This window comes from Salvelinus alpinus, chromosome 37 (genome assembly GCF_045679555.1).
Source record: "Salvelinus alpinus chromosome 37, SLU_Salpinus.1, whole genome shotgun sequence".
Classification (NCBI taxonomy): domain Eukaryota; kingdom Metazoa; phylum Chordata; class Actinopteri; order Salmoniformes; family Salmonidae; genus Salvelinus; species Salvelinus alpinus.
In genome coordinates this window covers 5,894,646-5,908,414 of record NC_092122.1, presented here as the reverse complement: position 1 = coordinate 5,908,414, position 13,769 = coordinate 5,894,646, and the positions used below count along the sequence as shown (strand labels likewise).

Sequence of the window (13,769 nt, the reverse complement as noted above, 5' to 3'; positions counted from 1 at the left end):
AAGTTTGACTTTTATCACAGTTCCTGAATTCCTGTGTGTGTGTGTGTCTTTTTTTTCAGTTTCCTGCGGTCCTTACGTAATGTCTAAGTTAGTTCAGCATGAGCGAGGCTGCCTGGTCAGAAATAGGAACAGCCATTTTGCCCACGAGTAGATGTGTGTCACAGCAGAGCAGAGCACAGCTTGTGGTGACTGAACTCCTGCCTCAGACCAAGCCGACTGGAAACATGGGCCCTGACCCTGTGTGACAGGTTCACCACTATGAGGCTATGTGTTCATGTACACATATCATATCTGTGCGTCTGTGGTTTTGCTATATTTGTGTGTGAGGCTTTTTTTATGGACTCCCGAGTGGCGAAGCGGTCTGTGTATCTCAGTGCAAGAGGCGTCACTACAGTCTCTGGTTTGAATCCAGGCTGTATCACATCATGTCCCCTTCTTTCTTTCCTGTGTGTGTGTGCTTTCCTGCCTATAAGGCGGCACTTCCTCCACTCCCCTGGAGAGAAAATAACAAATATTTTCCTCGCTGAGTGAACACCTTTCAGGTGCCAACATCTCTGGAAAAGAGCCATGCCAGTTAGCAGACAGACACCAGCTGGGGAATGGATTACCAAGAAACGATTAAAAACTCTACTTCAAACTGCATAAGTTAGTACACTGCAGCTGGAAAACTCTACTTGTGGTTCAAGAGTTAGCACGGTGCAAGTGAAGTGTGTTTGAAGTTATATTTCATGTAGCGGAACCTCCCAATTAAAATTTCACTGACTTTGCAGCCAGGTCAGGTAAACAAGGTTGCCCTATGCCCCACGAAATGAAACCCCTCTCCAAAACCCTTGCCTGACTCCAGTCTTCCTCATTTCCATGTTGTAGTACTATCCCTATTAGATGTGTTTCCCCCAGAGTGTGGCAGCTCGGAACGTTCTCTTGAGTTCTGTTATCATGTCCTGTTTCTCAGAACCACGGAGAATGGCGTCTGTCGACACTCCTCACTGCTAACCCAGCTATTAGACGCTGTTAGAGAAAAGTGCTCCGTGCTGATCGACTGAGATTGTTACTCTTTATTTTTCTCGCTTGTTCGCTCCCTCTCTCGCTTTTTTTCCCCTTTCTCTCTGTCTCTCTTTCCTCCTCACCCTGCCCCTGTTCTTCAGGCTCTCTCTCCCTCTAACTGACCGTGGGTCTCATCAAAGAGACTCTTAAGCCTCCGCAGGTGTTACCTCCCTCCTCTACAAGAGCCCTCCTGGCAGAAAGACCCAGGATGACATTATATTCCCAGCTTATTTTCCCTGTAGTTCAGCCTGACACCCAGAGGCTTCCTCAATCTACCAGCAGGCCATTCTCGTCTCTGTTTCTGTCTGACTAGGGAACACTAGAAACAAATCACAGCACAACCTCAGTCAAGACAGTTGAGCTCGGATTCAATTCCAGTGACATGAAAAGAGTGATTTAAGATGTTTTTTTTTTTTTTGGACTGTGTGTGTGTCGAGTTGGTGTGTGTTCAAATCAAATCAAATCAAATCAAATTTAGCGGCAGCGGCCGCTAAATGTTAGTGGTGGCTGTTTAACAGTCTGATGGCCTTGAGATAGAAGCTGTTTTTCAGTCTCTCGGTCCCTGCTTTGATGCACCTGTACTGACCTCGCCTTCTGGATGATAGCGGGGTGAACAGGCAGTGGCTTGGGTGGTTGTTGTCCTTGATGATCTTTATGGCCTTCCTGTGACATCGGGTGGTGTAGGTGTCCTGGAGGGCAGGTAGTTTGCCCCTGGTGATGCGTTCTGCAGACCTCACTACCCTCTGGAGAGCCTTACGGTTGTGGGCGGAGCAGTTGCCGTACCAGGCGGTGATACAGCCCGACAGGATGCTCTCGATTGTGCATCTGTAGAAGTTTGTGAGTGCTTTTGGTGACAAGCCGAATTTCTTCAGCCTCCTGAGGTTGAAGAGGCGCTGCTGCGCCTTCTTCACAACGCTGTCTGTGTGGGTGGACCAATTCAGTTTGTCCGTGATGTGTACACCGAGGAACTTAAAACTTTCCACCTTCTCCACTACTGACCCGTCGATGTGGATAGGGGGGTGCTCCCTCTGCTGTTTCCTGAAGTCCACAATCATCTCCTTTGTTTTGTTGACGTTGAGTGTGAGGTTATTTTCCTGACACCACACTCCGAGGGCCCTCACCTCCTCCCTGTAGGCCGTCTCGTCGTTGTTGGTAATCAAGCCTACCACTGTAGTGTCATCCGCAAACTTGATGATTGAGTTGGAGGCGTGCATGGCCACGCAGTCGTGGGTGAACAGGGAGTACAGGAGAGGGCTCAGAACGCACCCTTGTGGGGCCCCAGTGTTGAGGATCAGCGGGGTGGAGATGTTGTTACCTACCCTCACCACCTGGGGGCGGCCCGTCAGGAAGTCCAGGACCCAGTTGCACAGGGCGGGGTCGAGACCCAGGGTCTCGAGCTTGATGACGAGTTTGGAGGGTACTATGGTGTTAAATGCTGAGCTGTAATCGATGAACAGCATTCTCACATGGGTATTCCTCTTGTCCAGATGGGTTAGGGCAGTGTGCAGTGTGGTTGCGATTGCGTCGTCTGTGGACCTATTGGGTCGGTAAGCAAATTGGAGTGGGTCTAGGGTGTCCGGTAGGGTGGAGGTGATATGGTCCTTGACTAGTCTCTCAAAGCACTTCATGATGACGGAAGTGAGTGCTACGGGGCGGTAGTCGTTTAGCTCAGTTACCTTAGCTTTCTTGGGAACAGGAACAATGGTGGCCCTCTTGAAGCATGTGGGAACAGCAGACTGGGATAAGGATTGATTGAATATTTCCGTAAACACACCAGCCAGCTGGTCTGCGCATGCTCTGAGGACGCGGCTGGGAATGCCGTCTGGGCCTGCAGCCTTGCGAGGGTTAACACGTTTAAATGTTTTACTCACCTCGGCTGCAGTGAAGGAGAGCCCGCAGGTTTTGGTAGGGGGCCGTGTCAGTGGCACTGTATTGTCCTCAAAGCGGGCAAAAAAGTTGTTTAGCCTGTCTGGGAGCAAGACATCCTGGTCCGCGACGGGGCTGGTTTTCTTTTTGTAATCCGTGATTGACTGTAGACCCTGCCACATACCTCTTGTGTCTGAGCTGTTGAATTGCGACTCGATTTTGTCTCTGTACTGAGACTTAGCTTGTTTGATTGCCTTGCGGAGAGAATAGCTACACTGTTTGTATTCGGTCATGCTTCCGGTCACCTTGCCCTGGTTAAAAGCAGTGGTTCGCGCTTTCAGTTTCACGCGAATGCTGCCGTCAATCCACGGTTTCTGGTTTGGGAATGTTTTTATCGTTGCTGTGGGTACGACATCGTCAATGCACTTCCTAATGAACTCGCTCACCGAATCAGCATATTCGTCAATATTGTTGTTGGACGCGATGCGGAACATATTCCAATCCGCGTGATCGAAGCAGTCTTGAAGCGTGGATTCAGATTGGTCGGACCAGCGTTGAACAGACCTGAGCGCGGGAGCTTGTTGTTTGAGTTTCTGTTTGTAGGCTGGAATCAACAAAATGGAGTCGTGGTCAGCTTTTCCGAAAGGGGGGCGGGGGAGGGCCTTATAAGCGTCGCGGAAATTAGTATAACAATGGTCTAGTGTTTTTCCAGCCCTGGTAGCACAATCGATATGCTGATAGAATTTAGGGAGTTTTGTTTTTAGATTAGCCTTGTTAAAATCCCCAGCTACGATGAATGCAGCCTCAGGGTGTGTGGTTTCCAGTTTACAAAGAGTCAGATAAAGTTCGTTCAGGGCCATCGATGTGTCTGCTTGGGGGGGAATATATACGGCTGTGATTATGATTGAAGAGAATTCCCTTGGTAGATAATGCGGTCGACATTTGATTGTGAGGAGTTCTAGATCAGGTGAACAGAATGACTTGAGTTCCTGTGTGTTGTTATGATGATCACACCACTTCTCGTTAATCATAAGGCATACCCCCCCGCCCCTCTTCTTACCGGAAAGATGTTTGTTTCTGTCGGCGCGATGCATGAAGAAACCAGCTGGCTGCACCGACTCCGTTAGCGTCCCTTGAGTTAGCCATGTTTCCGTGAAGCAGAGCACGTTGCAATCCCTGATGTCTCTCTGGAATGCTACCCGTGCTCGGATTTCATCAACCTTATTGTCAAGAGACTGGACATTGGCGAGTAGTATGCTAGGGAGTGGAGCGCGATGTGCCCGTCTCCGAAGCCTGACCACGAGACCGCCTCGTTTTCCCCTTTTTCGGCGTCGCACAGGGTCGCCGGCTGGGATCAGATCCATTGTATTGGGTGGAAGGCAAAACACTGGATCCGTTTCGGGAAAGTCATATTCCTGGTAGGAACGATGATGAGTTGACGTTAATCGTATATTCAGTAGTTCCTCCCGACTGTATGTAATGAAACCTAAGATTACCTGGGGTACCGATGTAAGAAATAACACGTAAAAAAACAAAATACTGCATATTTTCCAAGGAACGCGAAGCGAGGCGGCCATCTCTTTTCGGCGCCGGAAGTAGATAGTAGTTACGTAGTTACACACGTAAAAATACACACAGGTATTAAAGTATATCTTCTATTGTGTTTCAGTGCTGGCCAGTTTCAGAGGGACGGTCCAGCATGGCTTGCCATTGGAGATTGGGGACACGGTGCAGCTCCTGGAGAAATGTGAAGGTAACTGATAACCTCTACTCATTTCACACCCACATAAACCATGAATCCCCCTTCGAGCTTCACAGACAGCCACTGTGACTCACAGATGGGCTGCTATTGGGTCTGTAGTCAACCTTTGAAGTTGGGCCACGTTTCCTTCCCCAGTCTGTCCCTCCAGGAGTATTGTGTTGCACATGAAAGGTTAATAGACTTTTTTCCCCTTCTATTTGATGAGATAAACGTTTGTGGAGGCTCTCAGTTTGCTACTGTTTCCTGTGCCGCGAGAGGGAGAAGACTTTGGTTCCTGCTTCCCGCCCACACTGAGCTCAGAGTGTGTGTGTGTGTGTGTGTACATGCTAAGGTGTGTGTGTGCTTGCCAGTGTGTGTGTCCCTACTTGGCTGTGTATTGCGAAGGAGTGTGTGAGCCTCAAGGCCGACTCTTGGGTTCATTTTTGACATAGTTTCAGACAGAGGTGCCCATCACACTTTCCTGTTTCCACCCAGCTAACTTACACAGCATTGACGCAACCTTCCTCCCTTCTCAGGACGTCACGATCTCACTTCCTGTTGTTGCTCAAGGACACACAGACAGACAGATGACAGATCCGTCTGAGATGGCTGATGATGCATTCCAAACTCCCCAAAGGAAATGATCTGACATCTAATACACACTATAAATGCGAAAGTATGTAGTCACCCCTTCAAATTAGTGGTTTAGACTATTTCAGCCACACCCGTTGCTGACAGTTGTATAAAATCGAGCAGACAGCCGTGCAATCTCCATAGACAAACAATGGCAGTAAAATGGCCCGTACTGAAGAGCTCAGTGACTTTCAACGGGCACTGTCATAGGATGCCACCTTTCCAACATGTCAGTTCATCAAATGTCTGCCCTGCTAGAGCTGCCCCGGTCAACTGTAAGTGCTTTTTATTGTGAAGTGGAAACGTATTTCAAGAAGCTCTCGACGAACAGCTCTTGTGCTGATGTTGCTTCCAGAGGCAGTTTGGAACTCAATAGGAGCAACAGCGACTCGGCCGTGAAGTGGTAGGTCACACAAGCTCACAGAACGGGACCGCTGAGTGCTGTAGCGTGTAAAAATCGTCTGTCCTCGGTTGCAACACTCACTACCATTGTTCCAAACTGCCTCTGGAAGCAACGTCAGCACAAGAACTGTTCGTCGGGAGCTTCATGAAATGGGCTTCCATGGCCTAGCAGCTGCACACAAGCTTAAGATCACCATGCGCAATGCCAAGCGTCAGCTGGAGTGGTGTGAAGCTCACCGCCATTGGACTCTGGAGCAGTGGAAACTTATTGTCTGGAGTGATGAATCACGCTTCACCACCTGGCAGTCCGATGGATGAATCTGCGTTTGACGGATGCTAGGATAACGCTACCTGCCGCAATGCATATTGCCAACTGTAAAGTTTGGTGGAGGAGGAATAATGGTCTGGGGCTGTTTTTCATGGTTCGGGCAAGGCCTCTTAGTTCCAATGAAGGGACATTTTAACATTACAGCATACAGTGACATTCTAGACGATTCTGTGCTTCCAACTTTGTGGCAACAGTTTGGGGAAGGCCATTTCCTGTTTCAGCCTGACAATGCCCCCATGCACAAAGCGAGGTCCATACAGAAATGGTTTGTCGACATCGATGTGGAAGAACTTGACTGGCCTGTACAGAGCCCTGACCTCAACCCCATCGAACACCTTTGGGATGAATTGGAACGCCGACTGTTAGCGAGGCCTAATCACCTATTATCAGTTCCCGACCTCACTAATGCTCTTGTGGTTGAATGGAAGCAAGTCCCTGCAGCAATGTTCCGACGTCTAGAGGAAAGCCTTCCCAGAAGAGTGGAGGCTGTTATCGCAGCAAAGGGGGGACAAACTCCATATGAATGCCCATGATTTTGGAATGAGATGTTGGACGAGCAGGTGTCCACATACCTTTGGTCATGTAGTGTATGTGTTTGGTTTGGAAGAAGGGACGAAATACAATATGTACCGGTCCCCACAATGCAAAGACAAGGGTGTTGACAAGAAGGTCTATCTATTCTGTACTAGACAGGAGACAAGTTACTAAAAAATGGTTTCTGCCAGTGCTGATACTGTGTCATCAAGTTACTACTGTAGTGTGATGGGTAACAAACATAGCTTCTTCTCTGACACTCTGGCCAAGCGAAACCTAGAAAGAGTTCGTAAAGAAAATGCCTAGTGGAGGTCCTTCAGTCGGTAAGACCACAAGGCACCTCTTTACACGAGGAGCACATTATGACCTTGGGTTACTAGTTCTACTTCCTGGTGCTACTTACAGCTCCTGGTACTACTGACACCCCCCTGGCTCACCAGCTTGGCCTGTGGCCACAACAAATACTGGGTGCTCAGTGCCACGTAACACCGGGCCTGGTAGGCTGCAGTAAACAGTGCAGCGACAAAATCCTGCCTCCCGTGATAAAGTGTTCCAGCTGGCCGTTTTTCTTCCCTTCCATTTTACAGCTCGGCGACTGGTGCTGTCGGCGCTGAAGTGGCGACGCTTCACTAACCCGGGCTGCGTCCCAAATGGCAACCCTGTAAACTCATAGTGCTCTGGTCAAACGTAGTGATAGAAAGAAAGACGGCGGGTCTGAACGTCACGGTGACACGATGAAAATGTCTTTTTTTATTTTTTTGTCTCCTCAGGCTGGTACAGAGGGTTCGTCCATAAGAATCCAAATGCCAAGGTGGGTGAGACTCTCTTATGTGTCACTGAGGCTGTCAGCGCAGCTGCTATTTTCAGATTCAGAAATATCAGCTCTCTGCTTTGATCTGAGGGCTGTGCAGTGAGCAGGTCAGTAGGGAGAGGCTCATAGTTTGATAATGTCACGTTGACACGCACTTACACACACACACACACACACACACACACACACACACACACACACACACACACGCGCGCTATTAATTTGTATTGATTATATGCATCATTTACGCTCGCTAACCGAATCTGTTAGCGGCAGTGCCGTTTAATGGTACAGTTCAAATGACATTCACCATTCATTACTTTGGTTTATTCTCTCCCCCCCCCAGGGTATTTTCCCATGCGCTTACATTCACTTGAAGACCGCCCATATCAATAACAAAGGGTAAGTAACGAGTGTATTGTGTGTGTCTGTTTCCGTGTGTGTCTCCCCGTGTCTGTCTCTGAGAAGGCAAACAGCCTTATTAGATCAGCCAGTCCGGGAGGTGAGGTAGGTTTTCTGTCATTTTTGTGGAGAGGAAACGTTAGATAAACATTTAGATTAGCGTCATAATAGCAGAACGGAGGTTGAGTGCTTCTTCGACCAGCCTCTCATAATGACATATACGTTATTAACTGCGCGCGAGTGTGTATTTTAACCCATGCTCGGTAGGTATGCTGTAGTAATGTGATGTCCCTCTCTCCTCTCTCTCTCTCTGACCCACAGGCAGTTTGAGACTGTCATCCCCACAGAGGACTCTGTTATCACTGAGATGACATCCACCCTGAGAGACTGGGGGGCTATGTGGAAACGGCTCTACGTGGTAAAGACTGTTCAACACACACATGTAGGAATGCATGCAGGAATTCGCACAGACATGCATGAATTTACACATGCACACACACACACACACACACACACACACGCATGTACGTGCATGTTCCCATGTGTACCCCACACCTCCTGCAGAGAGGAGAATAGACCTGAGTATTAACCATTGCAGACAGGGAATGCCTTTCAACTAGTGGGCAATACATTTTGTCTCAGGTGTTTTTCCTGCAGCAAACAGTGGAAGCTTTTTTTCTGCATATTAATGAGTAACATTGCTTGTGTTTGTGTCTAATAAATGATCTGTGCTTGTTAGACAGAAAGTCTGAATTTGTGATTAATTCCTTGTTATAGCAGGCTGACTGTCTGGCCCCAATTGTTTTACTCTGAAATGTCTCTCTTGCTCTCTCGCTTTCTCTCTCTCTCATGCTCTCTCTGTCGCTCGCTCTCTCTCTGTCGCTCGCTCTCTCTGTCGCTCGCTCTCTCTGTCGCTCGCTCTCGCTGCCGCTCTCTCTGTCGCTCGCTCTCGTTGCCGCTCTCTCTGTCGCTCGCTCTCGTTGCCGCTCTCTCTCTCTGTTGCTTGCTCTCGTTCTCTCGCTCTCTCTCTGTCGCTCGCTCTCTCTCTGTCGCTCGCTCTCTCTCTGTCGCTCGCTCTCTCTCTGTCGCTCTCTCGCTGTCTGTCGCTCGCTCTCTCTCTGTCGCTCGCTCTCTCTCTGTCGCTCGCTCTCTCTCTGTCGCTCTCTCGCTGTCTGTCGCTCGCTTTCGCTCGCTCTCTCGCTGTCTGTCTCTCGTGCTCTCTCTGTCTCTCGTGCTCTCTCTGTCGCTCGCTCTCACTGTCTCTCTCTCACTGTCTGTCTCTCGTGCTCTCTCTGTCGCTCGCTGTCTCTCTCTCTCTGTCTCTGTAGAAGAATGATGGGGATCTATTCCATCGGTTGTGGCACGTGATGAATGAGATCCTGGACCTGAGGAGACAGGTTCTGGTTGGTCACCTCACCAACGACCGCATGAAAGACGTCAAACAGCACATCACTGCCAGGTTGGACTGGGGAAACGAGTGAGTAGTGGAGAGAGAGAAACATTCCTGCATCCCAGTCCCCAGTCCCTCTGTCTTTGAATGTCACACTCTCCCCAGGCACATGCTGTGCTCAATGAGTTCCGTTCCCCTTCAAACAGACACACCACACGTTCATACAGACACACACTTTTCATTTTGTATCAGACACACACACAAACACTTTCCACTCCCGGGCAGATAAAACGACACCTGTCAGTCCCTTGCTATTGGGTGTGGACAGATGATAGACCGCCCCCCCTGCAACACCAGTTTGAAGAGTTCTGTGACACAGCCTCTCCTTGTCTTATACCATCCCATGCTTTGAAAGACTTATCTATGCATGGGAGATTAGAGTGTGTGTGTGGGTACCCCTTTATGCCTCTATGTCCCTGTGAGACATAGCAGACTTGCAGTTCTGTCAAGTGTGTCCTGTCTGAATGGTTTGATGCACTGACAGTCCTGTTGTGTGTGTGTGTTCCAGACAGCTGAGTTTGGACCTGGTACCCCGCAGGGAGTTCAGCATGGTGGACCCAGACGAGATCAGCGTCACAGAACTCTTCAAACTGGTGAGTTCTATTCCCAAAACCAGGAACAATTGTCTGAACACTGTTCTCTTGTTAATGTGTATTCCCCACTCACTATCCTCATCAATCCACTGTCCACTATACCTTTCTCTAGCATTAAGCCACATAGCTAGCCCTAGCGACTGCTGCGTGTTTGCCAGTATTCTCATCTGTAATTCAGGCGTGTATTTTACGCTTTATTAAGGCAGAATAAAGGTACATTCGAGTCTCCCTTCATCTTTCCCTTCCTCACTCTCCTCCTCAGGCAGCCCCCCCCTTCCCCCCACACCCCCTTCTGTCTCCCACTCCGAAACCATAGCGACCACATCCCCTGCCTGATGCTCTAATCCTGATGCGAGGCACTTAGTCCTTTTTTGCTAAACAAATAATGTACAGGGGATGAGAAGGAGGGGAGTGAGGGATGAGAGAAGTAAAAGCCCAATGCATGTGGAAAATTACGGTCGTTCCTCAGTAACTGAGACGGAAGATACAACAGGGGAAGAACAAAGCAAATTACTGCTGTCGTCATGTATGCAAAACAATAATAACATCGCCATCATCATGACAAAGGCATCAGAGAACCCGTTTTAATTTGTTTGGTGACAAAGGCATATCTTTAGTTGTGTCCCTCGTTGTGTGGTTTTATTGAGTTGTTCCTGATTTATTCCTGATTATTATTTGACCATGCTTGTCATTTATGAACATTTTGAACATCTTGGCCATGTTCTGTTATAATCTCTACCCAGCACAGCCAGAAGAGGACTGGCCACCCCTCATAGCCTGGTTCCTCTCTAGGTTTCTTCCTAGGTTTTGGCCTTTCTAGGGAGTTTTTCCTAGCCACCGTGCTTCTACACCTGCATTGCTTGCTGTTTGGGGTTTTAGGCTGGGTTTCTGTACAGCACTTCGAGATATTAGCTGATGTACGAAGGGCTATATAAAATAAACTTGATTGATTGAGTTGTAGATAGGGCTGTTGCATTACCGCGACACCGGCAGTCGTGAGTCATGACTGCGGTCAAATTCTGTGTGACCATTGCGTCACGGTAATCTCCTGTTATGCACTCTGGACATGTGTTGGTAGTACCCGACTCTATAATGATCATCAGGTCACTAATGGCCTGGTACTCAGGGCTCTATTGTCCCTCTAACCACTCTGACATCAATGCAAATGGTTTTGAAAAACACATCAAAACAATATTGTGCTTTTAAAACTCACCTCACTGTGGTGATCAATTTGACGAAAGAAGTTCAACAGCAGGTTGAAACTGAGTGGGAAACATGGTCATTGTGGGTGTTGTTTCAAAGCCGAACACAACGAAATGGACAGCGCTTTTTAAGGTGATGATTCATTTAAAACAGCCATATGCATATTAGAGAATGATGCATACTGATAGGCCTATATGAGCCCAAGCCTGAAACGACACTGAATTAAAATGATGACTGTTCTGTTATATTGCCTACCTGCATATTACAGAAGGCAGAAAAACATGACAAAAAAACTGATTTACAATATATTTGGTACGTAATTGGTCTAGCCTAAATTAAACAAATTCAGAGTTAGCCTGCATTTATAATGAATTTGTATTCGATTTTGAATAGCCTAGTAATAGGGCATTTTTATATTTCATATTTAATAGGCTGACACATTACCTTTGGCTACAGAATATTTCGCCACAGTGCGTTTTCATCTCCTCCCCTTTCTCCTCTTCAGTGCGCAGAGAGGGGGGCTGTCAACATTTTAATGAAATACAAAAGTATGTGGACACGCCTTCAAATTAGTGGATTTGGTTATTTCAGCCACACCCGTTGCTGACAGGTGTATAAAGTTGAACACACAGCCATGCAATGTTCATAGACCAATATTAGCAGTAGAATGGCTTTACTGAAGAGCTCAGTGACGTTCAACGTGGCACATTCATATGATGCCTCCTTTCCAACAAGTCAGTTCGTACAATTTATGCATTGCTAGAGCTGCCTCATTCGACTGTAAGTGCTGTTATTGTGAAGTTGAAAAGTCTAGGAGCAACAACGGCTCAGCCGCAATGTGGTAGGCCACACAAGCTCACAGAACGGTACCGCTGAGTGCTGAAGCAAGTAGCGCATAAAAATCGTGTGTTCTCGGTTGCACCACGTTCTCTGGAAACACGCACTCTGGAGTAATGAATCACGCTTCACTATCTGGCAGTCCAACAGACAAATTTGGTTTTGGCGGATGCCAGGAGAATGCTACCTGCCAACTGTAAAGTTTAAGTTTGGTAGAGGAGGAATTATGGTCTGGGACTCTTTCATGGTTTGGGCTTCCAGTGAAGGGGAATCTTAACGCTACAGCATACAATGACATTCTAGATGATTCTGTGCTTCCAATTTTGTGGCAACAGGTTGGGGAAGGCCCTTTCCTGTTTCAGCATGACAGTGCTCCCATACACAACGCGAGGTCCATACAGAACTGAGATTGGTGTGGAAGAACTTGACTAGCCTGCACAGAGCCCTGACCTCAACCCCATCTAATATCTTTTGGATGAATTGGAACGCCGACTGCAAGCCAGGCCTTACTCCATATTAATGCCCATAATTTTGGAATGAGATGTTTGATCATTGATCATTTTGTGTATGTTCTGTTGGGAAAACATGTTACAATCGATGTTCCCGAACTAAGCACTGGGTAGCTGCAGGAACAGGGTTGGAGAGGCCATGGCATACATAGTTTGGACGGAATATAACCTGCTATTCAGTGAAATAACCGGAGTAGCCTACCCGACATTGGACGAACCAGCGGGAAAGTAGCCTCCATTCGCTATTCGAGTGCATACGGTTGATGTCTTTTTCCTCTTACGTCTGTTCCTGCCCATTTTCATAATGGGCCATTCTAAATCTAAGCAAATTTGACATATTAGTAAAGACAAGATTAAATTGAGAATAGTCTGATGGGTGAAATAATGATCACTTGATGACAGAGCAGCGTGTGCAGCCTGAGGCAAGGAAAAGAGCACAAGCTTTTTTTTGGGCACTTTCTCAAATCGTCAATAGCCTAACGTCGTATCATGCAGCCTATATATCTTTGGGTTTCTTAGGCATTCAAAGGTTTTTATCATTCACAGTTAAAGTTGTCAAGTACCTCTAAATCTAGCATATTGGACCTGTTTCAAATGATCACTTCTACGCTCAACATAGCTACTTCGTATGCGCACTCTAGCTCCGGAATGGGAAACATATCCTTTCTCTGTTATTCAGCTGAGTTGAATTATAATCTTCTTACTATAAAATCATATAATATAAAGTAATGGCATGAACAAGCCTACAGCCTATGGCATGGCACATAGGCAGATAACATACAGTAGGCCAACTCATATTCTGCTCTTCTGAAATAATTTTCTGCATATCATCATGTTTCTTTAGACCTTCCTAAAATAAATAATGGATGTATTGTGATGGGTATATTCAATTGATTTATTATATATTTTGAAAATTTTAGATGTTCCAAAGGCGCGCGCATCAGCGTGTGTGGAGGCCTGTAGATGCTAAACGTGAGACCGGCAGTCTTTTGCATGACAATAACCGGCTGACATAATTACATGACCGCCACAGCCCTAGTTGCGGATGGAGTGCTTTGGAAGATTCAACTTGTGTATGTACAAGCAGATGAGGAAATGTCTTCTCTCTGAGTCCATCGACCAAGCCCTACAGTTACTATAGGTGTGCACTGTGAAAAATGACTATTTGGATCAACCTAAAAAAAACACTGTTTACAACTAAATGGGTTAGGTTTAAAAATTTTTAAAAACATTTGTTGAAACCAAATATGATTCAATGCCAACTGTTATATTTGATTATTAACAAACCTATATTTCAAGTTGCAACGTATTTCTTTGAACATTGAACTTACTTTTATCCTGTTGTTAAACCTAATAAATAACAAATTCAAACTAATATATATATATATACAACCCATTTTGAAACAAGTACATTTT

General features: G+C 46.9%; 1 protein-coding gene across 5 annotated transcripts in view; it reads left to right on the top strand.

Moving 5' to 3' along the window:
• The window catches only part of dock4b (dedicator of cytokinesis 4b), a 146,813-nt gene that overhangs the window by 35,028 nt on the left and 98,016 nt on the right, over positions 1–13,769 (top strand). For 3 of the 5 annotated variants that reach the window (XM_071386969.1, XM_071386970.1, XM_071386967.1), the window contains exons 2-7: positions 4,580–4,663; positions 7,319–7,359; positions 7,706–7,761; positions 8,083–8,203; positions 9,090–9,238; positions 9,720–9,804. In XM_071386969.1, the coding sequence (XP_071243070.1) occupies positions 4,580–4,663; positions 7,319–7,359; positions 7,706–7,761; positions 8,083–8,203; positions 9,090–9,238; positions 9,720–9,804 (536 nt within the window). The remainder of the gene's footprint in view (positions 1–4,579; positions 4,664–7,318; positions 7,360–7,705; positions 7,762–8,082; positions 8,204–9,089; positions 9,239–9,719; positions 9,805–13,769) is intronic. The other 2 variants (XM_071386971.1, XM_071386968.1) reach the window with 1 other exon arrangement.